This window comes from Anas platyrhynchos, chromosome 9 (assembly GCF_047663525.1).
Source record: "Anas platyrhynchos isolate ZD024472 breed Pekin duck chromosome 9, IASCAAS_PekinDuck_T2T, whole genome shotgun sequence".
Taxonomy (NCBI): Eukaryota; Metazoa; Chordata; class Aves; order Anseriformes; family Anatidae; genus Anas; species Anas platyrhynchos.
In genome coordinates, this window is record NC_092595.1 from 22,831,324 (window position 1) to 22,858,103 (window position 26,780).

At 39.3% G+C, this 26,780-nt stretch overlaps 2 protein-coding genes across 6 annotated transcripts in view; one reads left to right on the forward strand and one right to left on the reverse strand.

Moving 5' to 3' along the window:
* COL4A4 (collagen type IV alpha 4 chain) overlaps positions 1 to 16,613 on the reverse strand; it is a 70,135-nt gene extending 53,522 nt beyond the window's left edge. For 2 of the 4 annotated variants that reach the window (XM_072042369.1, XM_027464697.3), the window contains exons 1-4: positions 15,883 to 16,049; positions 12,143 to 12,324; positions 9,655 to 9,694; positions 7,608 to 7,685 (exon numbers count right to left, since the gene is read on the reverse strand). In XM_072042369.1, the coding sequence (XP_071898470.1) occupies positions 7,608 to 7,685; positions 9,655 to 9,694; positions 12,143 to 12,198 (174 nt within the window). In that variant the 5' untranslated portion in view covers positions 12,199 to 12,324; positions 15,883 to 16,049. Of the gene's footprint in view, positions 1 to 7,607; positions 7,686 to 9,654; positions 9,695 to 12,142; positions 12,325 to 15,882; positions 16,050 to 16,595 lie in introns of those variants that run through there. The other 2 variants (XM_072042368.1, XM_038183982.2) reach the window with 2 other exon arrangements.
* The window catches only part of COL4A3 (collagen type IV alpha 3 chain), a 61,966-nt gene continuing 51,219 nt past the window's right edge, over positions 16,034 to 26,780 (forward strand). For both annotated transcript variants that reach the window (XR_011811307.1, XM_027464711.3), the window contains exon 1: positions 16,034 to 16,252. Coding sequence is in view for 1 of the 2 variants with exons in the window: in XM_027464711.3 (XP_027320512.3) it covers positions 16,136 to 16,252 (117 nt within the window). In the remaining variant the exon portion in view is untranslated. The remainder of the gene's footprint in view (positions 16,253 to 26,780) is intronic.

Here is a 26,780-nt window from a genome sequence, read left to right on the forward strand (position 1 = left end):
ACAACTGGATTTCTTAGTCTATAGCGTTGGTATGGAGTTCTTTTGGTTTTTGTTCTGTGCTACTTAACAACTATTAAATCACAGACTCAGTGCTAAGTAAAATAAGGTTTCTAGTCAAACATTTCACATATGAGCTGTCTGCACTTTCATCCTACAAAGCCTACATAATGCTCTTCGTTACTCATTTTTTCATCATAATGTTATTCGTATTTTTCATTAAATATCAACAGTTTTGCTATAAGTTGTTTTAAGAGCGTTTTGCTTTATTTCAGAGTTAGTCCATCAGTTATACCACATCATTTAAAAAGATAGCAAAATGGATCCCCATGCTTTCCGAAAAAAAAAAAAAAAAAAAAAAAAAAAGGCTATGGCTCTAAGACCACTTGAGGGCAGTAAACGATGTTTCAGTACAATCTCCATTCACAGAAACGACAAACCATATATTCATTTCTATGAATGGATTTAGGATAAACAAAAGGATAGAAATCAAAGGTGGCTGTAGACACGTATGTTAGCTCCAGGCATCAAATTATGTTGAAGTGATAGAACCAAATTCCATTCTGCTGAGTGTAGACTGAATCTGTCTGAACATAATATTTCTCACAAATTGCAAGCAGGGCCTTAAACCTTTTTTTTTTTTTTTTCTCTAAACCTCAGGGCACTAAAACTATGAAAAAGAATTTAGTCTAGAGGCTAGGAAAGTAAGTCCTACAAGGATAGCAGAGGACTATCTGAAAGAGTATCCTCATACACCTTGTGTTCCGTTTGTCATTACTGGCATCCCTCACTTAAACCATGACTTTGTTTCCAATGAAGTCACTTGCAAAAATTCCAGAGCAGAACCAGCATTTTGTCTTCAGCAACAGTTGTTATAATTTTTTGATAGCAGAATTTGAAGTATACAATATTATGGAAATTAAGAGCTACAAGTATTAGAATCTGCTGATTCTACATTTTTGTTAACAATGAATGGACAGTAAGGACTCTGGGTATTATTTGAATATTTGCTTGTATGGGCAATTGCAGACAGTCTGTTGGCAGTGCCTTGCACATCCTCTGTTCTAAAACTGAATTTATTCATTGAAGTACCTTTTAAAGCAGCTATGACAGACTCTTAATACTTGATAAAAAAGACTGGACAACCATTTTAATTATAGCACAATTCTGAGTACTAGAGCAAAAAAAAAAAAGGACAAGATATTTCTCGCTAATGTTCTGATGCCTTGGTCCTAACAATGCATTTTGCTGACAACGTGTTTCTGCAGCAACTTTAATATTTTTAATTAATGTGTACACTCTGCAGCCAATAGTTGAGAAATTTTTCAGATGATACATCCTTTTGGACAGTTGAAGAAACATGATTTACAGAGTACTCAGAAAAAAGGTGAGAAACCTCATGATGGTAACTAACCCTCATAAGCAATAAACACTTCCAGGATATATGGTCCTTTAGGCTGACAAAATGCCTTCTCTAGTTGCTAAGCTATGAATTTAATTGACTCCATGGTTTATGTCTTCAGCAGGAGGTAGTGAAGTCATAAAACACAGTCACTGAATCCAGAATTCACAATAGGTTTGACAGCTGATACAACTTTAGCATGCCATGTGAAGCTGGTGGATTGTCTCTCTTTCTTTCAGCTCAAAGACTGATAATGACTGGGAGCTTTGTTAAGACCAAACTGATACCATGTCATAACATCTATTATCACATCCATTATTTGTGCCCATCCAATGTGACTACCACAGCATTACAGTCTCAGGACAGCTGTACAAATAAAGAGGATGAAGGTAGTCATGCTTATGTGGAAATGACAAATTAGCTCAGTTAAAATGGACAGAATATTATGTCTTCTCTGCCATCTGACGCCAATAAATTCATTTAGATCCTCACTGCCCTGTTAATTGTCTAGCTCAGGAACTGCCCATGTCAAGACTATGGTCTGTCATTTTAGCATGTCCTGGACTTGACCTGCAGTAAGAAACTGACTTTTGACAAAACAAGACCATATCTTTTAAAAATAATGCTTCCTGTGACTAAGACTTGAAATATTTCACAATCATGCAGAAAAGCATTTAATACTGTGTAGAAAAAACAATCGCCAGGATTATTTGGAATTACTTTTTTTTGGTAGCCTGAGACACTGAAGAGCACCTGATTTTTAGATTGCCCTGAGCACTGTCTGCACAAAAATCAGACATTTTAGAGGCATCTTCACTGGAAAAGCAAACAGTTCAAGCTATCAGAGTGAATTCTATGTTTCACTTCTTGTTATCAATAAAGTTAAAAGAAGTCCAGTTATTGCCTTCAGTTAGAATAGTACCTATGTTACATGCTATGTGGATGAATCAATGATACGGGAAATGGATATACCTTCTATTCTCATAAACAAAAGCACAACTTCTCAGCAACTGCACAGAATCAGATTGTAGGCAAATACTATAGTGCTCCTTTTCATTCTACACTAGACTCTGGCACGTAACCAGTCTTTTTCATTTTACCAGTGGCAGGATTGAGAAAGGGAGGGAAGTAAGAGTAGTCTGGAGGCAACAGAGAGTGTGCACAAAGGCATTTGCAGACAGATGTTTTCTTTTGTAATTTGCTTTGTGAGGTGGAAGTATCTGCTGCTACTCTAAGCTCCACTCTTGTCTTCTCCCCTTTTGGAAGAACAGGTCTTTTATACAGCCAAGCCACAGCTTCCAGTACTTGTAGGGGTGTCCATTCTGGGAAGTTTCCACTCCTCCACTGTAACTGTGTAGGACTGGGACCAAAACTTTTTCACTCAAAGTCAAGGCTTCAAAATCAACCTTCTAAATATTAACATTATCAAGATGAGATACAGATAGGAAAACACATGACTAAGTGACTTTAAATCCTCCCTCTTTTCATTATTAGAGTAATTTTTTCTTTGAGGATCAAACAAATATATGGGATGTACTTTATTGTCAATTTGTTCAGAAATAACAGATCACATAGCGCCTTTTAAGTATTAGGTAACTTCTTTTTATAGTCAGATTTTGAGCTGATTAAATGCAGTAGTAACCCTTCACGTTTGACTTGTCTCAGCATCTAGATTATGCTACAACCTACTAGGAAATTCTGTGCTCTTTTAGCATATTTTGTAATGATACAATATGCTAGAGAACATAGTACCTGATGATGCAGCCTAACCATGATATTTTAGTGAATCACAACAAATCACAGTGAAGAGCTGAAAAAAAAAAAAACATAACAAAATTGTGAAAAATGTTAACACTGAATAACCATGAAAAGAGGAGGTATCCAATAAACCAGCGGGTGTCACTATTGTGTCAAAGAAGTACTGAACCAGAACGATCTTGGCACAGACACTCCAAGAAAGACAAGGGTTGAAAGCAGAGAGCTGCAAATAGAGTGTCTTGGACCACAAATGACTAACATCAGATTAGCTAGTAAAATAAAATAAACTTTTGCTCTTATTCCATCTCTTGAAGTGTTCAAGTCCAGGTTGTCTGGGGCTTTGAGCAATCTGATCTACTGGAAGATATCTCTGCCCATGGCAGGGGAGTTGGAATTAGATGGTCTTGAAGTCCCTTTTTACTCAAATCATTCTTTGATTTTGTGATCCATTTTATTGAAACAAGTCACTGATTGGTGATAGTTGGTTGATTCAAATCTATGAAGAAGAATGATTTTGTAGGGTTTCGTAATCCTTCAAATTCTGTTGCCCAATGTGGAAAAGGTTACTAATCTGAAGCAACTAAGAAAAACACTATTAATAGTATGATGGGACAGGAGTACCAAAATTATTAAGGAAAGAAAACATTCAAGGACAAAAGAAGAGATAACTTATTAAATTCAAAACTCTTGAAAAATTTGGAAACATATCCAATATGAAAATTGCTAATTTACAGATGCTGTTGTTGGACACTGTGTATGAAGAACAGTCTCAAAGAGACCTTACAGTGAGGAGAATGGAGTGCTCCTGTTCTTACTTCACATTCTGGAAAGTAGGTTCCATTCCCTATCATTTAAATCCTAATTTCTGAAACCAGAGAACCACTTTCTGTTCTGCTCAGCTACCAAAAAAAAAAAAAAATCTGCTTCAGATATAGGTCTGGGGACCTCCTTTCTCTAGGTCTGTTGTTCTATGGTTCTCAGCTAATGTAAGTGAAATATAATAGAAGTGCTACAGAAATGTGTAACTTATGTCAGGAGTCTTATATTTTAAAGAAATTAAATTGTATTTTAGCTAACATACTGAGAAAAATGGTCAAGCACAAGGCAAAAAGTGGGACAGATCTGGGTTTTTTCAAATGCTAGTATGCATCTCTGATAAAGGATTCAGCTAAGCACATGCATTTTGAGATCAAATACATGGATTTTGCGTATTTTACAAGCGCTGGATATTCCATGTGAATGACAGATTGCAATTTGTTTGTGTTATTTATGTTCAGTATTTCTACACCATAGTGGCAGGCAAAAAAAGTGTGGTTTAATAATGCTTCTTAGGCACAAAAATGACAATTTCCTGTTTCTCAGTTAGAAAATCTTTACACTGTGCTGTAAATTGAACTCGGTTAAGCCACAGAACCCACTAGGAAGACATGATAACCCACAGGATCTATTAGAAAGATGTGATGAGAACAGCAATATCAGAAGACAGACCTATCACTGTGTTAAATTTCACCATTAGTATCCCACTGTCCAACTCATTTAGTATCCCTCACAAATGCTTACTCCTTACACCTCATATTCAAGACGTTCCTCTTAGGTACCTCTTTGCTATGTTCTCTCCTCACTAGTATAAAAATAGGCCACTCGCTTCATCTGCAAAAGAATGAACATTGGTCTTGCTGAGTTATACTTGTTATTCACTTTGCTCCAGGCATTTCACATGATCTCATAAAGCTTGATCAGGTTGGGTCATGAATAGACGCTTGCTTTCTAAATCTACTTAACTCTATATACAAAGCCAAAGGAATTGAATGGGATCAAACTCCGGGGTCGGCACAGGACAGGTTTACAATCGGTCAGTGCTAACTGCAAACATTTTTTTAATTATCTGTTAAATACTATTAGAGCAACCAGCACTTTTTAGGCCTCTGATTCAACACTTCAAAAATTATTAAGGGTATAACTTCCCATGTTAGAGAAAGAGGGGAAAATGGAGGAAAGATTTCACTATCTCTTTGACATATCATATGAAAGAATAAAGAGGAAGATAAACTAAACCAATGAATTTGCTGTTTGCCTCTAATTACGTTGATTGCTACTGCCTCCTTAAAGTCTCCAAGTCTACTGGGACAGAAGAGGCAAAAAGTCTCAATTGTGCAGGGCTGGCACCAAAAATCATGAAGAACACTTACTGCACATCCCCAGCTCTCTCAGCCTTTCTCCATAGGAGAGGTGCTCCTCCTCTAAGGGTAAGGATAAGTCTTAGACTACCATGTTCAACTGAAGAGAATAAAGAGAATGCCATACATCTGAATCCCCATGGCAAAAGAATTCAAAAATACACAACAGGGGAAAAAAAGTTGGCGTGGGCTACATATACCAATGTAATTCAATTTTACATACACTGTTGCAGCTCACTCAGATGCTGCCTTTCTCTTTCAGTCTTTTCAAAAGCCCCCCGTATTGCAGTTGCTTGAACATAGCTGGTTGCTCTAAGTCTGGCTTTCCAGCTGGTCTGGATGACATTACTGTCCCACTGCCTTTTGCCCAGCAAGTACATGAATCTTCTAGTCTTTTTGTGCTTTCAGCAGATGTTTGCTGAGGGGACTAGCTCATCCTTATTTTTGACATCTAGCCTATTCTAAATAGAAAAAAAGGGGAAAAAAATGAAGCACTAAGCAACAAAATATACACTGTTACTCATATCTCCACTCCTTTACAAAGAAGGTTTATTTAATAAACTGCACACTTCTGAAATTTTATGCTTTGATACTGTACAATTCCAGTCTTTCAATGTCCATCTATCTTGCACTTTGAAGACCAAATTGAGGAAGATGTAAACCTCTGATGAACCAGCCTGGGAGCAGAATTCAGACTGGAAAGTAGATGAAGCATGATGTTTTGCATTCTAGGAAGCTAACAACAAGATAAGTAAGGGTTTTGTTTTTTAATAAGTAGTCTCCACAAAAGCTAGGAAAGCAAAATTAGTGTGTCAGAGTGTAAAGGCAGAACACAGCAGAGAATCAACAGGATTGCAGGCTTAAAAAAAAGATTAAGTAATACTATATAGAATAATTCAACACCATACATTAGAAAATGTTTGCAGCAATCTATCTGAATGATGTTTATTTAAACTGTATTTCATACAATGGCTGTTAAGAACTTTAACTCCTTGTCTATTGATGACCAGTAATAATTGCATGGCATATAAATTCCTGTTGCATTGGAGAGATTGTACTTGTCAGTGTGCATATAGATTTCAGAGCTGTTTCAGAGAAGGGTAAATTCTCAATTTACATTAGCATATGATAATTGAATTTATTTTGAAATGTTTATTTTTATACTACACTTCTGTTAGGCACTTAGGTCTAGACCTTGTAAGTATTTAGAAAACTAATTGCAAATCCATCAGTCATGGTTCGGTTTACCCTTGGTGGGGACAACAGCTGAAGAAAGAGCCTTACTGACTGCAGTGAATATTGATTACTGACTGATTACAGGCATGTAATTCAGAACTTCCAGACTACTGAGAGAGAACCAGATCCAGGGGGAAATTTCATCATCCTTTCTTTTTCCTCTTGTTTCACAGTTAGTTGTTTTTAAATGGTACTTCAGATCATATTTTTGGTATCCAAATCAGTCTACTCTGTAGCACTGTGAGACACTGCAATGATGCTAGTCAAAATATTCTTTCTGGGATGCCAATTTGTTAACAGTGTTACAGAGATAGACACATCCTAGGCCCCTATTATGAAAACCCTACAGTATGGGGGAATCTTGTATAGACATAATCCTGGAGGATTAGGATAGGATCCAAGGACACCAGGGCAGTGATCATGACACAGCAAAGCATGCCGATGACTGCAGAAGCAGAGGAAGGGAAAGGTGTGCCTTGCTTTTGTGGCCACTCAGGTTGTACAGAAACAAACGGGGCTTGCAGCTCTTCCAAAAACTGATCCACTATGCCCCAAACTTTATGTTTTAAGCCCAAAACATTAACATTAGTGCTTTGAAAGAAAATTGTTTCAATCACTGACAATTTTTCAGTTGCTTGGTCATCAGGGAACAAGAAACACTTAAGTTCCCACGAAACTAGTAAATGGCATAGACATTCTCTTTTAAACAACTTCTTAGGAGAAAACAAGCATAGATTTCTAAACTTAATACATTATATGATTAGGCTTTGTCTAACTTCCAAATTGATCTCAAAGAATACTTACCCAAAAAAAAATGGCACCAGGATTATTAGAAACCTAATTTACAAGCAAACCTGTTTACAATCTTAACTTCCTTCAATGTTAGGTGTACTTCATAGCAGTGACAGAATTATGCTAGCTTGCCATATTCAGACTTGTTTATGCTCACAAGCCATACTGATTTTAAAGAATAGCAATGTGCACAAAATGAACAGTATTTGTAACAGCAATTATCAGTAGTTCTGCTTATCACTTACTCTTGATCCTTTTTCTGGAAAGCACCGACAAACTGAACAATCCTGTCCCCCACATGGGTCAATATATGCGTATCCTCCCTAAAAATTGACAGGTTATGAATTTAATAATATGCAATAGACAGCAAACAGCTTATAATACGGCATGGCACTATATTATTATTATTATTATTATTATTATTATTATTATTATTATTATTATTATTATTATTATTATTATTATTAAATTCTTGGTTGTTTCTGAAAGAGTACAATAGGAAGAAATTGCTGTCAAAGCAAACTTACCCAGTATTGAAGAACTGAACAAAAAATGTGAATTCTCTGCTAAAATGTTATCAAAATTAATAATATATTATTTATTCCTATTTAATTAAGATATGCACTAAATTTTTTGATTTGTACACATACTGGTCAATTAGATGATTTTTAAAGCAAAAGATTTGGCTACTTTTGCATACCCACAGGGCAATTCTCTGCTGAGGAAGGAACTTGCAGAGCACCAAATGTCAGAATACAGCGTAGATTTTCAACTTGATGCAGAAAAGCGAAGATGGTTTTGATTTTGCAGGAAATACAGTATTTTACGGGAATGATGCCCACACTTTCAAGCTGGTGAGGTCTCAAGACATGCTCTTCCAGCACAGCTGTGGTGTGTCCAGACTGCTTAGCTGAGGACCATAGCAAACACAGCATTGACACAACTTGCCTGTTTGTAGTATGGACTGTCACCACAAAACACTGCTAGAAAAGCAGTGTTTTGCCTCAAAAGGTGTTCTTGTATGCCGAGCTTCTCCTACATTTTAGAAGTCACTGGGCAAAGTCAGGGCCTCTGAGGGACCTTGGTACCAGAAGCATGTGATCCACATCTCATCATTTCTAACACTTCATAAAGAGTTTCTAACTCTTCACTTATAAATTCGCTTATGTGGTTGGAATGTCCGTTCGGTCACAAATTTTCACTAAAATTACGTGTGTAAATGATCACTGTGGCTCTGAATAGGATGACAAGAACTTAAAAGATTTAAAAGCAGTTTAACAAGTAAACAGTGATAACATTAAAATATTTGCTTAGTATGGATTTCATTTATATCAAGGTCAAAATGTTTTGTTATTCATTTTAATAATCAACAGAACACAATAGGTTCATACTTCAATTTTTCAAGGAGAAAGCATTGACAAGTATCAGATAAGGAAGAAAATTTCTGTACTATTTACAATATTTTTAGAATATCTGGTACTCCCAAGCCTTAGAACTAGATTGAGGGTATGATAGTCTCTCTCATAGACTGCTTCTCTTTCCCATACTGGACTTCCCATGAAATTCCTGATCTATTTCACACTAGACTCTCACCTAGTTATTAAAAACTTGACTCTACTGGAATGTGAATGGAATGCAGCTTTCTAATAACACATAAGCTGTTTCCTTTTGTTCTAATAGAACACATTTATTTAAAAAAATACTTCAATCTTTAATATTTTAACTAAAAGGGAGTGACAGGAAAAAAAAAACACATAAAAAAGCTTTTCATACATATCTGAAAGAAACAAAGAGGATGGACTCAAAAGAAGTTTCACTGAGGGCACTGCAAACATGAGATTAATACAGTGGACAGTACAGAGAGGAAAGTAAAGCAGATATTGAGAGAACATTAAATTTTTAAATGAAAGTTTTGACTTCAAGAAGGTGGGAATTTACAGAGAGGCAGTTCTGACATAGAGAAAAGGGCTTGAAAGCTAGAATAAGCATGATATATATAATGGAGAGCCACTGAAGGGATTTCATGAGGAAAGATACAGTGCATGAAAGTGCTTTTGTAAAGGCAGGTTTCCAAAAGTGTGTAAAGGTGCTGAAATTATAATCTAGAAGAATCCAAAGAAGAAAATTACAAAATAGTCAAGCTGAGCAACAGGAACATGAAAGTAAGAACTGCAAGAAATACTAAAAGAAACATCACAGTTTTCTCACGGGTTATTTTGGCGTATATCCTGTTTTTTTTCTGAACTATACCATCCTATTTATCAACTGTCAAAAATAAATATTGTCACTTACCCCATCAATTTCTTGTGCTGAAAAAACAATCAGCAGCCACCTGATTTAAAAGAATGAGAAAACTCATTTAAAACTAAACTTCCAATATTCAACATTCACAAACATGTAGCCTCTATGAAGAAAGAAGTGTAGACACATGATTAAGTCCTGTTTGAGGTGATTACTTAAAGGATATAAGAAACATGTGTCATCAAAAAATGGTCAGCATATGCTATATAATTTTATCTTTTTGGATTTGTGATCCTGAGTACAAACAGATAGGGATGTGCAAGAATATGTAAAAGTTCTTTTTCCTCCTGATAACCTATTTCCAGTCTCACAATTAGAAACAGCCAGAGAGAAAGCATTCCAGACAGACTTCTGCAGGTCCAGACACCATGGGTGAAGATGGAGCAGAGGTGAGGGTGATTTGCCATCTGCCCCCGAATGCATTAGCTGGAACTGTTTTCTTTTGCTCAGAAACACAGCAAGAGAGAAAGAAGGCAGGGAGCAGAAGTGCACTCAAAATAGTGGCATGCTTCCAGAGCAGCTGCTGAGGAAGCCCAGCTCCATCCCAACCACTACACATGGTGGATTATGAAGTTGCAATCATGCAATCATGCCTTTTCTGATTTCTAAATGAATTAATAAATAAATAAATAAATAAATAAACATAGGCCAACATTTCTGCAGCAATACAAGAAATAATCATTATTAGTAATGATTAATATTAACATTACTATTAATGACAAGTAAATAGGTGCCCACTCTTTACATGGAAACATACATTAGATACAGCTGTAATGTACAGGCTATACTGCGTATTAGGCTACAAGCTACAGTAAAGCCTGTAACAAAATGCTTCAACCCTGCAAATTTAGCAAATCTCCCAAAGTCCTATTCAACCTAGTTCAACCCAACTTTATTTTTTATGTTATTCATATGACCAGCCCTTTGCAGCATTGACAACTGTGCCAGCAAACCTAGGCTTATCGTTTCAGACTATTAATTGTTCACAGTTCAGACTGCAAATATAAAACCTCTGTATGCACTGATACATACTGACAAATTGAATGCTGACAAATATAATGTATTTTAGCTATTTATGCACATTTACTCTATACACTTTTTAAACTTACATTGTCTGCTACTGTTTTTCAAGTGTGCAGATTTTATGGAAATTAAATGTTCATGAAAATGGTTGCTGATGACTGAAGACAAACTCATATTCTGTCTTGCTAAAAGTGAAATAAATGATTGGTTAAACAAGGTGAGGCTGTCCTATGATCAGCTATATAGTAGTGAACAGTGGAATTTTGCATAACACTGCTCTCCACACACAGCTGAGAGAAAGTCTACTGGAATTTAATCAGATTTGGAATATATTTATACATACCAACATTATTACACAGCCCTTTTTTGTACCTAAAGAACTCTGCAGTTCAAAACTTTTCTCTGCTGTTAGGCTTCATTCTCACTAGAATCACTATCACTGCCTCTGGTTAGTCCCCTGACATGGGCCTCTGAAGACCTGAGCTGCAAGAAAGATTAAAGCTCCTTAAAGCACTGTCTTTCAGTATGGTTCACCGTCAAAGGACAGTGAAGATGCCCTATATCTAAGTGTTTCATCTAGTAGATGAAATCACACAACACAACAAGGGAAGAGAGGGTATGACAGAAATTCCTGGGCTTGGTGATGTGCATTATTCTTAATGACCTTACATCCATAAGACTTACTGGCAGCATTAAATCTAGCTGGCAGAAACCATAGGAAACACAGGAAATACTCTTAAGATGAACTGGTTCAGTGGGCTTTTTTTAAACCGCATGTGCAGGTGGTATAATAAAGACAGAAATACTATCCAAAATAGAAAGAATGAGTTATTTGTGTGACAAATGAGTTTAAAAGAACCAGTGTGCCATAGCAGTTACTTGGGTTTATTACGAATTTGGGAATATTTGGGTTTGCATTGACTTTCTATGGAAGATATCATAGAAATGGAATTGTTTATCTCACACATTGCTCTTTGTACATTCCTGGTCACACTGGCCGTCATCTTCTCCTTAGGATCATTTTCCTCTATAAAGAACTCCTGCCACAGCTAGTACTAGCAAGTATTCTCATCATAGTTTCTAAAAGTTGTCTTCATACCTTTTAATATTTATCCCTCATCTGCAAAATTATTCTGGCACAGGCATTAAGGTTTAATCATTACTTTTACTTCTACAAATGTGCATTCTCATTTTACATGAGAATGTAGGTGGAAGAACATCTTTTCTATTAAAACAGATTCAGAATTATAGTTCCTGTTCTCTACTATTTAAATGGTGTAGTACCCTAAGTTTAAATGATATGAACTTACAGATGAATAGAAATCATATAAACTATATACTTATAAAATTTAAGACAGACTGCAGATCATTTAACTGGTGATTACTGTTTAATTGATAGCTAAGAATGTATCTCAGTGACTCTAGTTAAAAAAATTTAGTGATCTGTAAAACTCACCAGGCAGCTCTGATAAGCCACTTAATCCGTTCAAACGAATCCTTTGGTAATGCCATTCACATTGATTGATGATCTGCACTTTTTTTTTCTTTTTAAAATAAAACAGCAGGTCTTCTGTTTCCTTCTGTTTGCGGATGGTTTACAGACACCATTCCATTCTGTGTTTGTTTTCCCCTCTGAACCTGTTTATATTAAAATATATAACTGAGGTATAATTTTACAAGAATAATTACTGGAAAACCAAAATTTGTCAGCAATTGAAATACATCACACTGCACAACTTTATAGTGGCACTATTACCCCTATTAAGCAGCATTTTTATTATGTATACAATTATTTCAAGAGGACTATATATGAAATTACAGATAACATGAGAAGAGTACAAGATTTTACTCTAGAAAAGTAGTCTTCACCCACTGTTTGAAATAATGAACAAAGAGCAACTTGCATAATTACTTCTTAAAAAGCTATCATACCTACTGTTTTGGGTAAGAGCATTTAAAAAAGATGACACCTTTCTAGTGTAAAGACCTAATGAACTTTATATATATATATATAGTCTAGATATTAATATCTAGATGACTATATATATATTTATATATATATATATAGTCTAGATATTAATATCAAGACTAGAATTAGCAGTATCTTCTGCAAACTGAGTTGGATTGGTGTGTAGGCATCTATGTGCTTCTGAGCAAAGGAGTATTACTCTGAGTGCAGCATAAGCGTTACAGAGTTTCAGGTAAAGAGTTATATTCACATGCATGGATAGGCAACACTCATAGCAAACATTACCTAGATTTTATAACTTTATTTTTAGACATTTTTTTCCACAGCTTTTGCCAGGATTTAGGAAGCTGGAATAAATTAACTATACCACGCATTTGTGACCTCTGACTTGGGTCCAGCAGAATACATGTAGTTTTACATGAAAATGTGCTGCGCCAACTTTTTTGTAAGCTCGAGCTTCACAGATCTAGAAAAATGGCCAAGTCCTGTGCAGACTTCCACATACCCCAAATAAGACAAAAGCTGAAATCCTTTAGAATAAGGTATCTCTGGCAAGGATTCACAGAGGTTATCTCAAAGTGAAGACTTACAGGCTTGGTTTTTCCTAGGATAGCACAAGTTTTTAGAACCTTTTATATTTCCGTGCTGTAGTCTTCCAAATCTGGGGAGGTTAATTTTGAGAGACTGAACACTGCCTAGAGTAAACAGCCAGGGGTTCACTTCCTATGAAGAAGTCCCCTGAGTAAGCAAAGGCAATCAGCTACTGAGAAGGGAGCAAGGACACGAACCTGCAGCAAACCAGCCGCTCTCTTTCAGCTGTTCAACAAACAGATATATTTTTTTTTGTAAAACAAATGAGTGTGCAGTTCTGGAAACATTACTGTTTTGCTTTCTGTAATTTACTGTAACGGCTTGCTAACTAGAACTAATTTGTGAATAATATTGACTCCTATGTGTATGCACAGTATATCCATATCCCAGGGTAGAGACTTTGTAAACTACCATGCACTGACTAATGAATGAACAGCCTACAGACAACCAGTCCATGCTGCAAGATCACACTCTACATATACTGTGCAGTACTCCCTTCATCTGCCAAGTTCTTAGTCTATTTCTGTGCCCCAGTTTTTCATCTGTATGGAAAGAAGCAAGCAAGGAAGGAAGGATGCACAAATGCTTTGATACCTCACTGATTTTTTTAGATTAGTAATATAAGCAAGACTGTGAGGCATTAAAATCCAACAGGGAGGGACTGCCTCAAATGGAAATTCCAAGCCAGTAATAAAGTGTTAGAGTTCACAGAAATTTGTTCTCGTTGCCTGCTATCCATGTCATTATTTCATTATCCAGACAGCTTCTGAAAACGATGAAGAAATTCAATTAGGTATGCTTGCTTTGTATTAGCACAGAAGCTTTAATTTTCAAATTAAATTCAATTTTGATCCAACCCATTGACATAATTTGAAATCATACTTAAAGCATGAGTGGAAGACTTAACTCTGTTTGCTTTTTCATCATGCCCACCTAAAACCCATCATTTTCTGAACAAGCTTCATGTAGTTCAAAGTGTTTAGCAGCCAGTGGAAGAATATAAGAATTGTAAAGTGTTATTTAGGCAGATATAGCCATCTGATCTCATGTTTTACGTTTTGAAATAATCACAAAAGTTACCGCCATAGAATATTTACCTAACACTTAAAGTGCAGAGAAAGCTCATGCTGTAACATAACCTAGTGTTTAGTCTCTAGACAACAATCGTGAAGGAAGACCACTTCACACTTAGGGACTCTGATGAAGTAAGACCACAGATCCCTTATCAGTATTTTCCCATCTTTGCTTTTAGCCTTGTTGATTTATTTTTTGGAAATTGTCACATGGGTTTTCATCATTTGAAAACTGACTTAATAGCTTTGTATTATAGCAGTATTTCATTCACTAGGACCTCTGCATATATTCTTTTCTCCTCATAGTGTTTTTCCTAACTTCTTCTGTTTCATCCAATATTTCTTTGTATTCTTTGTGTTTCATCCAATATTTGTATTCAAAAGCCCCAATTAAGTATCTTCTTGTTTACTCAGTGAGAGTTATACCATTCATCCTGCGTCTGAACTTTCATCATTTCTGACCGTTCTCTTCCGCTGACCCTGCTGTCCCAGAGAACCTCACACCTGTTTTCACTTTTGTGTGGCGCTCTGCTACCTTCTCTCTTACAGCAGTTCTTCTAATGTTGAATTTCAGCAATGGATTTACATGTAGGTGCTTACAATGTACAGATGCCTATGGCTTATAAACTGTAGGCCACATTTTTGTCCTTATTGCAGTATTCCTGCATAACAGTCATAGCACGGATACAGTCGATTGGTTTAGGGAATCTCACAATTGGATGGATTTAGTGATTTTCTCCCGGAGGTATCATTTTCTCTATATCGTCACCATCAATCTGGTTTGAAAACCAGGGATTTTTTTTCCTTCTCTTTCTGTACCTGCCAGCTTGCTCTCATCAATATTTGGGATTTTAGAGTAAAGATGATCATGTCTGTCTTGATGTACAAGATCTTTGGCACTGATCATGATACTCTGCTCTTCCAGAGACATGTTTTAGCTGTGGGGACAAGTAGCCTCTACTAACTCGCTTTCACAGCAGATTTCGGAGGGGGCTGACAGTGCACTGTACTGAACGGAGACCCAGCTCTTCCCCTCCCATGCCTGTATGAGCGGCTGTTTTACAAAGCTCTGTGGTTAGCTTTATGCTCATGATAGACTTTAGATTTCTATCTCATGAGTAATCCAGACTCAATTCAGATACATATATTATATTGTACAGTTAGGCTTCTCCTGTATCTCCTGTAGCGCTCGCCAAACCCCCTACCACAGGATGTCCCGTAGTCAGAACACCACAAACGAGGTGGGGCTGGCCTGGCCAAGGTACCTCCACAGTCCCGGCAGCCTTTCTGGCGAGATGCTACGCCTGTCAGTAACACCGATGCGATAAAGTTCAGGTACAGCCAACACTTCGCAAATCGCGCTGCCATTCAGAAAACCTGCCCGGGGGCTGCCAGCGGCCAGCAGCGTGCAATTAGCCACCCGCTGGCCGCCGCCTCATTACCCAGCCCCGCCGCCAGCTCCCGGTCCCGCCGCACCTCAGCGCTGCCCCCCCGACCCCTCTCGGGCCGCGTCCCCGTCCCCATCCCGGTCCCAGCACGGCCCGGGGCCGCCCCTCCGCTCACCTCAGCTCCCAGGTGGGAGAGCCCCCGGTTCCTCGCTACCCCGTGCCCGACGGCCGGCCGGACAGACGGCGCTGCCCCGGGCAGGGGCCGCGGGGTGTGCGGGGGTGTGGGAGGAGAGGGGTGGCCCCGCCCCGGCCAGCCCTGTCCCCTGTCCCCACCCCGGGGGGCCGGGAGCGCTGTGGAGGGTGCGAGGCGGCAGCCCCGGGGGGCAGAGTCGGAGCGGCCCGAGCCGAGCTCCGCGGGCAGCGCGGGGATGGCCGCCGGGGGCTGTCCCGGCCGCCCGCTGCCGCCCCTGCCCCTGCTGCTGCTGCTGCTGCTGCTGCCGGTGCTGCTCGCCCTGCTCCGGCCGGGCCGCGCCGCGGCGGCTGAGGTGAGTGCGGGGGTCGGGAGCGCGCTCGGAGCCGCGAGGAGGGAGCGGGGCCGCCCTCAGGCCTCGCCCGCCTGCCCCAGCCGCGCCGCGCCCTCGGGTGCCGCCGCCCCGTCGGGGCCGGGTGGGCGCCGTCCCCCCCCCGGCTGCGCTCCGGCCGCGCGGTTGCTTCGCAGCCTGTTACAGCACCGCGCCGGGCAGCGTTGTGAGGGCACCGGCCACACGCTGCTCCTGCCGTACAGGGTGTCTGAAACAACTATTGCTAATTAGTAATAACGTGTCTTGTAAAATACTGCGCCTCTCTCATGGTCTCGTTCCGCGTCCAGGAGCAGACCCAGCACCTCACCCATCGTGTTCTTCCCTGGCGCTCTGTGACTAACCCGCAGGCACGTCCAGTCGTGTAACAAAACTCTAATTGCTTTATTTATGGAGTTACGGCACCTCCCGGTTCTTAACTCGAGCAGAGGCACCAGACCCGTCTGCCGTTAAATCACTAATTGTCTGCACGGTTGTTTCAGGCTCAGCGTAGAAAGCCGGACGAGTAACCTGTACTAGGTCCTGCCTCCCTCTCCTGCCTGGTTGTTCTTAATTCCGTTCCTCCTCTGCGGGCACCCGCATCGCCCTCGTTGCTCCTAGGGCACGGGCATCACCGTGCGCTGCTGGGGGGCTGCCCCCGGGCACGGGCAGTGCCCCAGGAGCGCCTCCCCCAGCACACACACGCTGTCTCTAGCCTTCTGTCCTGCCTGTGTTGGTTTTTTAACTACAAGGGAAAAAGAGGTGTGCTGACAGGAGACCACATACGTCCCAGTAACGCACTTTCTAGCATGCTCAGTAGGATACTGGAGTACTCGCCAGTCTTACAGACTCGGGTACCTCAGTTCATCAGCAGCCTTTTTGCTAAGGGTAAATCACGAAGTTCCAAGGTACCGGTTTGCTAAATTGTTGTCATTACTAGAGCCTTGTGTATGCTTAGGGCTTAAAGACACGATGTAGGATGGTGAGAAGTGTCTGCACTTCTACGAGATTTCTACTGAAATCTTGCTGTTTAAGCAGAGCTTGAATGCAAGGTAGCGATTCAGTGGTTCTCTGAAAGTTCAGATTTCAAACGTTGTCTGAGATTAAACTGGATTTACAACAGGTAACCGAGGTCAGTTTAAGATTCAGGTGTCAGTTTCTGCTCTTCCGCTATATTCTGCAGAAAAAAAAATCTAAGGAAGTTTTCTAGATGATGGAGGAAATTGGAACTTTAAAACCAGAAGTTTAATTTGACATCCTAATTAGTGGTTAATGTTAACTGGCATGAAGTGATTCATTATAATAACTGACTGAATAAGTCAGTGCATCTTAGCTGGACTGCCATTGCAAGGAAATAGTCATTGTTTATGTTTTAAAATCATGCTGCATTTCATATGAAAATTAATTGATATTTGACCAGCTGTATGAATAAGTTAGAAGATGTTTCAATCTATAAAAGTTTTTTATTTGTTTCTTAATCACTCAATAAGCAGTTTATTCCCAAAGACAAGAAATAAAACTATTATTTTTTGCCTGCTGCTGTTTGATATAGCAAGTTTTGGTCCTCACAGCCCTGCACCGTCGTGACTTCCCTGTCCTTAGGAGCCTGAACTTTCTGGCACGTGCTAGGGAGTATTATTATCTGCATTCCTGGCCACTGGCATGCTCTAATCACATCTTCTGAAAACTCAGCAGAAGTAGCATCTTCCCATGTAAAAGGCTTTTCAGCTTGCTTGATGTATTCCTTCACTCTGAATATTGATGTTATAATCCTTTGGATTTTTCCACTGTTCATTTAAATACCTTAGAATAATACAAAATAATATATATATATATCTATTTTTTTTCCCGCAAGGAATGAAGTCTTTCTCATTCCTCACATATATATATATATATGTATGTGGTTGGTTTTTTTTACCTCTCAGAAAAAAAAATATTTTGCTTTCCTTTTCATTAACTTTAACAGCATCTGGAGCTGGTACTATCTTGATGTGCCCATACAAGCCAATTCTGAAAGTGTCATGACTTTAGTATCATTCATGCTTTTCTTTTCTGGTTTACAGTGATGTATGTCTTAAAATTAAATGTGAACCTAAAAAAGCTTCCTGAAGTTTGTTGTATCAAGTGACAATAATACGAAAAAGACATGGGTCAGTTTATCGGTAACTGCTCCTTAGTAGCATTGATCACTTTTATGGTAGCATCATGTTGACGTGTTCAGGATTAAAAAGGCTTCTACTTGAGCGAGATTACTTAATTGCAAGTTAGTTGTTCATCACCTCACATTACTGCTAGTGCTGGATTTTCATTGTAATACAACTACAATATTGTATTAGCTCACAGGATAAAGTCAAATACTCTGTATCCTGTATTTGCATCAATCATTACTCTGCATTTTTTCATCATGGCAAAGGAGGGGAGTTAAAATACAAAAAATACAAAAACAATGACTACAAAACTAGAGATCTTTTTTTCCATCCTCTCTCTTGCTTATGTTTACTGGCTATGACTAGATGCAAGTGTTTACTTTCCACAATTAATTTTTATTTTTTGTCAGGAATTTTAAAATTCACAGGCAAATACTTGTAAGCTAGTCTCTTCTTTATGCAACACTGATATTTTTCCCTAATTATATACAAACCATATTCCTGTCACATAGATCATAGCACATGGCTCTGGAAGGGAACAGCACAGTGTTCTGGCTCAGCCATGAGCACCTCCAGGTCTGGTAAGAATGGGATGCAGGCTAACTGGCTTTGTGGATCTAGGAATCAAAATGCTGGAGGGACCAATCAGTGGTACAGTGAGAATGTATGGCCTTCTCTGCCGGCCTTTGGAAGCACCAGGCTCCATCCCATGAGGCAACTGAGAAGGGACGACGTGCACCTGAACATACAAAAGAGTTCACTGAGCATGATAGAAGGAATTCTTTGTGAAGTGCTCTCTTTGATTTGGTTAATATGATCCCAAGTCTGAAGTCAGTGGGGGTGTTACTCTGATAATTGACCCCAATTTATACAAGACTGTTCTGATCCTGATTGCCTCTGCAATTAGTTGCAGCCATCATTTTCATAAACAGGCCAATGTCAGAGCACTGCAGAAGGACGTTTTTCCCACTGAGCCTTGACCAGAGTTACTATGAATTCGTGGAATTGCCCTAATGGTGGTGCATCACACAATTGATAGAATTCAGCTCTCTTACACTATGTGTAAGCTTGCTCTGGTGGCCCAGAAATGTGAAGTGCTCTGTTTAGAGCTGCAGGCCGCAGCACACAGCTGAAACCTCCTTGGGTGATCTTCATAAAATGCCTGTGAAAACTGAACTGGTAACACTTAATGTGTTGCGTTTTTTTTCTAACAAATCTGCAAAGTAAATATATTTTCAGCCAAAACTATATAATTCAAGTTATATTGCTGACTGAATAATATTAAAATGATCAAACTAGGCTGGCAGACATTGGTTCTTTCTTCATTGCTTTGCATTTCATATAGAAATAACACCATTTTATTCTGAGATCTGTGCAAGCACTCTCTTCTGCAGTACCTAGCGCTGGTTTATCATAACATGTCTTTGAAACAAAATACTTTGCTATTAAGTGCAACTAGTATGGGATGTCCGGTCATCTATTTTACTGTCACATTCTCACCCCGCTGCCTAACACAGTAATACTAGAAGGCTCAGTATTCTGGCATGAGTTACAGAAGCTTAGGAGGACAGTGAAATACAAAAAGGCTTTTTTCTTAACTGTTTACAGTCTCAATCTCTCTTGCTCACTGAAGTTCTGTTTTGTCACACAGTCTATTTCTAGTTTTGTTTTCATTCTTTGTCTTGTTTTCTAACTTAGAAGTCTTGTGATAGGATACAAGTCTCACAGGTTTACAGGTTTTCCATTTGGCCTGGTTCAGTGAAGGCTTTGTAATTGGGACTTGAAGCTGCATTTTCCCATTTGTGGAGAAAGCTGCAAGAAAAAACAACCTTGTTGTTGTTGTTGTTTTGCTTTTTTTTACATCTGTAAAGTCACAAAGCCTTTCCAAAAAGCAAAAACCAAAGCATATCCAGTAGGCTTACTCTGAGCAAGCTACTGTTGCTTTCATTTCTATTTGCACCACTTACCAGAAGATGCACACCAGGAATTTTATGAATATACAAATATACAGGCCTGAGGAGACAACAATTATAATGAATACCATTCCCACACTCAACAGTTGGGAAGAAATGCTGTGATCTAATGCTAATCATATTATGATAGGATGGCAAAAATTCACTAGTTAAATTATATGTGTTCTGTGCTATTGGGTTGCTGTTTTAAGATGCCTTCCTCTTAGGAAGGAAGAGCACGGATGAATAAGCTGCTTAAACACCCTTAAGTTTGCTACACAAAAAAATTCTGTGGCCTGAATTGCCTAATCTTTTTTTCCCTGGGGATAGGAAGAATATTTATTTGTGTTGTCCCAATGTCCTGTTCAAGGTCAGGAGAAAAAAAAAGAAAAAAGAAAACACAGAGATAGTGTTTATGGGACTGCCCTTTGAGTTTGAACCAGTTTGAATGTATCGTGAACATTTAGGTCCAGTTTCTGATAGCCCTCATCACAGTATCTTCCACCCCAGTGAGACAGCTTGTAAAGTAGGGCAGTGGTCACTGCATCAAAAACTCCTGGGTTCCAGCAGAAGAAAGCAAGCCATCATTCCCTCTGCTTAAAGAGGGCATAATTCTGTATCTTAAAAAATAACAGATTCAATTTAATTTCAATTGATTGTTTTCCAAAACTGCCCACAACGTGCCAGGTTTAGTTACATAGACACAGTAATTTTAGGCAGCTTCTACAACACAGGCCACGGTGGTTGTCACTGAGCTTGCAAATTTCAGTTGGGGAAAACTCAGGGGTGTTTTTCTTCTAAATGACAACATTTTACTTGTTTTATCCAAACATACGGATGACAACATGCAGGCACAATGAAGATTGCTAAGCCCAACTGTTCTCACACTCCCTAATTCTTTACCATTGGTGAGTTGGAGAGGAGAAGGGAGTAGCACCGTGCAATTAATTGCACTGTATCTGCCTGGACAAGAATGCGGCTGGCACTGTGGAAGCTGGACGTGGAGCTATGAGGAAGATGGCAGAGCGGTATGCTTTCATCACCACAGTATAAACAGCGATGCTACGGGAGCTTCTTGGAACTTGCACACAGCTGGGTTCGTTCACAGCAAAAGGGGATACACTGCTTAGTTACGTGTTGTACAGAAGGAGAGTTGCAGAGTGTTTTAAGTCTTTTTTTTTTTCAAGTGCATAATATACCTCATTTGAACAGAGGCTGAGAGAGATACCAAAAGTTTTATAAAAAATTTGTTTCTGTTTTGCACTGTTCTGTGTCAGGTTTTTGTTCTTGGTTTGTTTCTTGTAACAAATGTGAATACTACTAATGAAGAGACTTGACTAACAACAAAATTGTCATCAAGCGAAGTTCTTATGCAATATTTTTTTAATTTAAAAACTGATCAGGATTTCGAAACTGTTTAAATTTATGAAGTGAAGAGAGTTTCTGTACCCGTGTACCTGTGACACAGTGGAAGGCTGTAACTGTTAATCTACAGCAGCTTCTTCTATTTGTCCATATCAGTCATTTACCATTGATTTTTGGTTGATTTGCAAATGCAGTTATAAATACATCCTCCTATTACATTAAAAACAATCCTTTTCAAAGTAACTCTAGGCTTTAAATTAGGGACAGAAAGCAAGGAAGTTCTTATCAAATACAGATAGGCATATGTTGTACGTTCACATTGATTGCAAATTGTGTATTTGTTAATTAGACACAAAATACTGCTGCTGTGAAACGTTCTGAAGATTTTTTCCAAAGATCATAAATGCTTAGGACTTCTCTTCCATGCCTCATGCTGAAAGCAGCACATATCCAGTAATATAAGGGCCATGTTACCAGGGAGGGGTAGTGATTCAGTAGCTATTCCCTGAGCAAGGTTCCCATTACACGTGTTTAATGGAGGTTATTCAACAACAACCGTGGCTGGAGCATTACAGTTGTCTTCCACAGCCTCCGAGATCAGTTCTCCCTGCATAAGACATTGACTGAGTTATTTATTAGTTAAAATTGCAGGTGTGTTTCTGGTAATGGAAAGTAAAAATGAAATAATTTGTGTCAGGTGCAAGGTATGCATCTGATAGGCAAAATGCTGTGAATTCTGATAGCATTCGTTGCTATTAACAGGAGTCTTCTAAGGTAGGAATGTCTGGCTGCCTTCCAGTTCACAAGTGACTACACAATGTTTCAGGGTTTGGGAACTGACATATTTTCCTTCATCTCATCATCTCCTATTTCTGCTCTATGTTGTCTATACTTATTGAAGGCTTAATAATTCGGTTTTGTTGTACTGGTCCAGCAATCACTAAAAAAACACAAAGTTCTTCATAGTCTTTGATAATTTTAATGAATTCATGTTTGATGCTTAGAATGCATGAAAAACTTTTAGTATACAGATTGTGATTGTGAGAGTGGTATTTTGTTATGATAGCAATGTTTTGGAGTGAGGGAGCTTCATTCTCCAGTACCTTGTACGCTACGTGGTGGCTTGCAGTTGTGCAACAAGAGGAAAATGCTGCCAAGGTCACGTATTTACTAGTCTAGGTGGAATTACTAACAGTGCTGGTCTAGCTAAGTATCCTAATGCAAGTGCATCTTAGACTCAGAAAAAAAGGTTTTCTTTATATAACTTTTTCCACACTAGGAACTTTTTTCAGGGGATACAAAGATGGTGAAGGGCCTAGAGGGGATGATGTGTGAGGAGCGGCTGAGGGCACTGGGCCTGTTCAGCCTGGCAGGGAGGAGGCTGAGTGGAGACCTCATCGCGGTCTACAGCTTCCCTCGAGGGGGAGTGGAGGGGCAGGTGCCCATCTATTCTCTTTAGTGACCAGCGGTAGGACCCGAGGGAATGGTGTCAGGCTGCGGCAGGGGAGGTTCAGGCTGGACATCAGGAAGAGGTTCTTCACCAAGAGGGTGGTCACACACTGGGACAGGCTCCTCAGGGATGTAGTCACAGCACCAAGCCTGTCTGAGTTTAAGAAGCGTATACAGTGTGCTCTTAGTTACATAGTTTGAATTTTGGAGTAGACCTGTGTGGTGCCAGGAGTTGGACTCGATGATCCTTATGGGTCCCTTCCAACTCGGGATATTCTATGATTAACTTTTTTCATGGCGGCCTGCAGCTCCCTCACGAGGGGAGCAGGGGGGCAGGTGCTGATCTCTGCTCTCTGGGGACAGCGACAGGATCCGAGGGAACAGCATGGAGCTGGGATAGGGGAGGGTCAGGCTGGGGTTAGGGAAAGGTTCTGCACCCAGAGGTGGTCGGGCACTTAACTGGCTCCTCAGGGCAGTGATCACAGCACTGAGCTGCTGGAGTTCAGGGAGCGTTTGGGCAGCGCTCTCAGACACGTGGCCTGGTTTTGGGGTGATCCTGTGTGGAGTCAGGGGTTGGACTCGATGGTCCTTGTGGGTCCCTTCCAACTCAGGACTTTCTACGGTGCTATGATAATATTTTAAACACATTTTTATTAGATGCAATAGAAAACACGTAGCAGAGAACATTAGAGGAATGGGTATTCTGTAGTTTCAAACAGTATATGAACATCAGCTATTTGAGCAATATTATTCTGGTCTGAGCTGTGGTTTGTAGATGCAGCTGGAATGTGTGAAGTGATTGCTTTGCACTGAGACAGCTCAGGAAGAATTCAGAAATCTCCGTGTGTCAGCAGCCCTGAAAATTCATAGACAAGGTTCTTAAAGGAATTGGCTCACTGATACATCATTTTTAATAACTATTGGAATTTAAGAGAAAATACAGAAAATGGGAAATTAGCCGATAATTTATTGCTACTTAAAAAGGAGTGTTGTCATGACATGCATAATTTTAGGCTGCTCAGGATACCATTACTGAGCGGAAAGATGGGGGGAAAGAAGAGTTACCACAGAAAAGTAGATCTTGTCTAACAAAAGTTGTCTCATGTTTTAGTGGAGTTCTACTTCAGTGATCTTTGAAGTTAGAAGATAAAGACCTAATTACAGGATGGGTGAGATGCCAATAAAAATGAACTTTAAATGAAAAATCAGACTTGCGTTTTTAATAATGAGCCAGATCAGCGTCCAGAACCAGCAGTGCAGGCAAGTGACAGCTTCAGTACTCACTTGAGAGAAGACACCTGGGTTATTTTTACTGTCTGCTGTAATTAATGAATATCACTTGCACTGCTCTTAATTCATGTTAAAATTCCTCATGTTGCACAGTCATCTTTCATTTATGTTAACCAGGACTTACCCCTGGAATCAGTGGCATTCACCCATGAAATTAAAGACCAATCAGGCCAAATGTGTGAATTTAAGCACTGACTCAACCAGGTTACTTTGTTCCTACAGCACACATTTAATTTCAGCTCACCTTTCATCTGAATGTCTTTGTTACTCAGCCTGGGTGGTTTTGATGTAGGCTTCATCTGAAACCTGCTTAAGGAATACGATACCTGATCTTTGCTGTCCTTGTGCAGGTTTATTTGTTTGTGCCTTTTAATATATAAATAATGTATTTTCAAATTGTAGCTGACCATTATGGCTGACCTACTATACTCTTCTCCAGATCTAGAAAAATAAGCAAATGCTCTGTCTCCTCTGTCGTCATAGATGTCTTTATGGACTGACGTGTGGAGAAATACTGGCACATCCTCCTCTCTGGCTCCTTTTGTATGTTCCTCATCTTCTTGCCCTTAACTGTACTACCCTCCAAATGTGAGTGACAGAACTCAAAGCCTGTGCTTTTGGTAGAAATGCCTATTGTTTGCTTTTTTTTTTTTTTCCTTGCATTGATGCTTTGTGATCTCCTTTGAGGCATTAGGGGTTGGTAATATCCCTAAATACATTCCCCGACATCCTCTGTGTAGCTAGGTCTGTGGGCACATTGCTGTGAGCTGGGTGACATTCCTTGATGCTCCACCATGACTGTAGTGCTGGGAGTTGCGGTGCCCTCCTGAACCCACATCGAGCTTTGCTTAGGTGACAATGCAGTCCTAGTATGGTTTTTCTTCCTTCTTTCATTGTTGTTTCTTTGAGGGATTCGGTAAAGGGAGAGGACTCACTTTTTAAACAGATACTTACATTAGTCTCTGAATTGGGGGAAGGAAGAGGTCAGAGCCTCACAGAACCCAATCCCATAGTGTGGGAAGGGCACCTCGGCATTACACATACCATCGTAGGGGCCCCATAGTGGAGTCACCCAGTGAATAAAACTGCAGAAGATGTGCTGCTGCAGAATAGGTGCTTCAGTGTACACTGCTGGAATTATTTAAAATGCACATGCTACTTCACTGCCACTCAAAACTTCTCTGAAAAGAACTCTTCTAGGTTACTCCAAGAAAGTGTTGTGGGTTTTTTTGTTTGTTTGTTTGATGGTTTTTGTTTTTAATTTTGCTTCATTGGTTAATTTATTTCATTTGTTATCCACACAAGGGCTTGGCTTTGTTCATTAGCCTAGATTTTTGGATCAGAAATCTAGTTCCATCTCCCTGTCTGGTTATTTGAAATAAAACGAGGTGATTATTAGAAAACTCACAAAGCTGAAAAACACGCAGCCACTTACAGAGCTGTTATTGTGAGTATTTTGAATAATCTGTTAATAGCTAATATTAAATTTCCCTATCTTACAACTTGGCAGTAAACTATTGCTTTATTATGACCCTTTGATAAAGAAGCTGCAGGCATCTTGCAAGGCTGTGGAAACATCCAGACAACATCAGTAGTGTAAGTGAGCAATGACTTTTTGGTTCAAAGCTCCTTTACAGAAGGCATAGTCTAATCTTATGTAAAAATCATATGCCAAAACATTTAGTGTTATCCAACTAACTGTCTGTGTAATGTAGAATCATCTTTGGTCTTTTCAGTTTAGTTTAAAGTGAGATGCGTTCACAAAAAGATCTAAATTGATTTGAAAGCTAACTAATGGAAAATTAAACACATTTGAAGCATTCTGACATCTTGAAGAACAAAGGCTCTCTTTCTTCAAATGGCTTAGTAACCTTCAGTAGTTATGTAGCATCATAAGTTTTTACATGTTCATGCATTTAACTTCACGTTGGATTAATCTGTGATTATTAATTAAAAGTAATATTTTCGTCTGTATCCGTACATACCAGGGCTTCTGCAGATTATACTTACTAGGGAAGAGTCATGTCCCTTGGTGATTTCTCTGCGTGTCCTGAAAACTGTGCTTTGCGTACAAACACTTTAAAGAATCTGCTTTTTTCTTTTGTAGTTAGAAATAAGGCACAACTCCATTAAGGTCTGTAGAATTACGATGGCAAGTACTAGCAATGTAGAAGCCTGTGAGTATTTATCAGAAAAGCTCACTCTGCTCAGCAAGATGTGCTCCCAGGTACTCTGAATAAATCCAGAGAATTTGGACAGCTTCAAGTATTTTTTCCTATTAAATGGCACCTTTCCTGGGCTGAGGTGGCTACT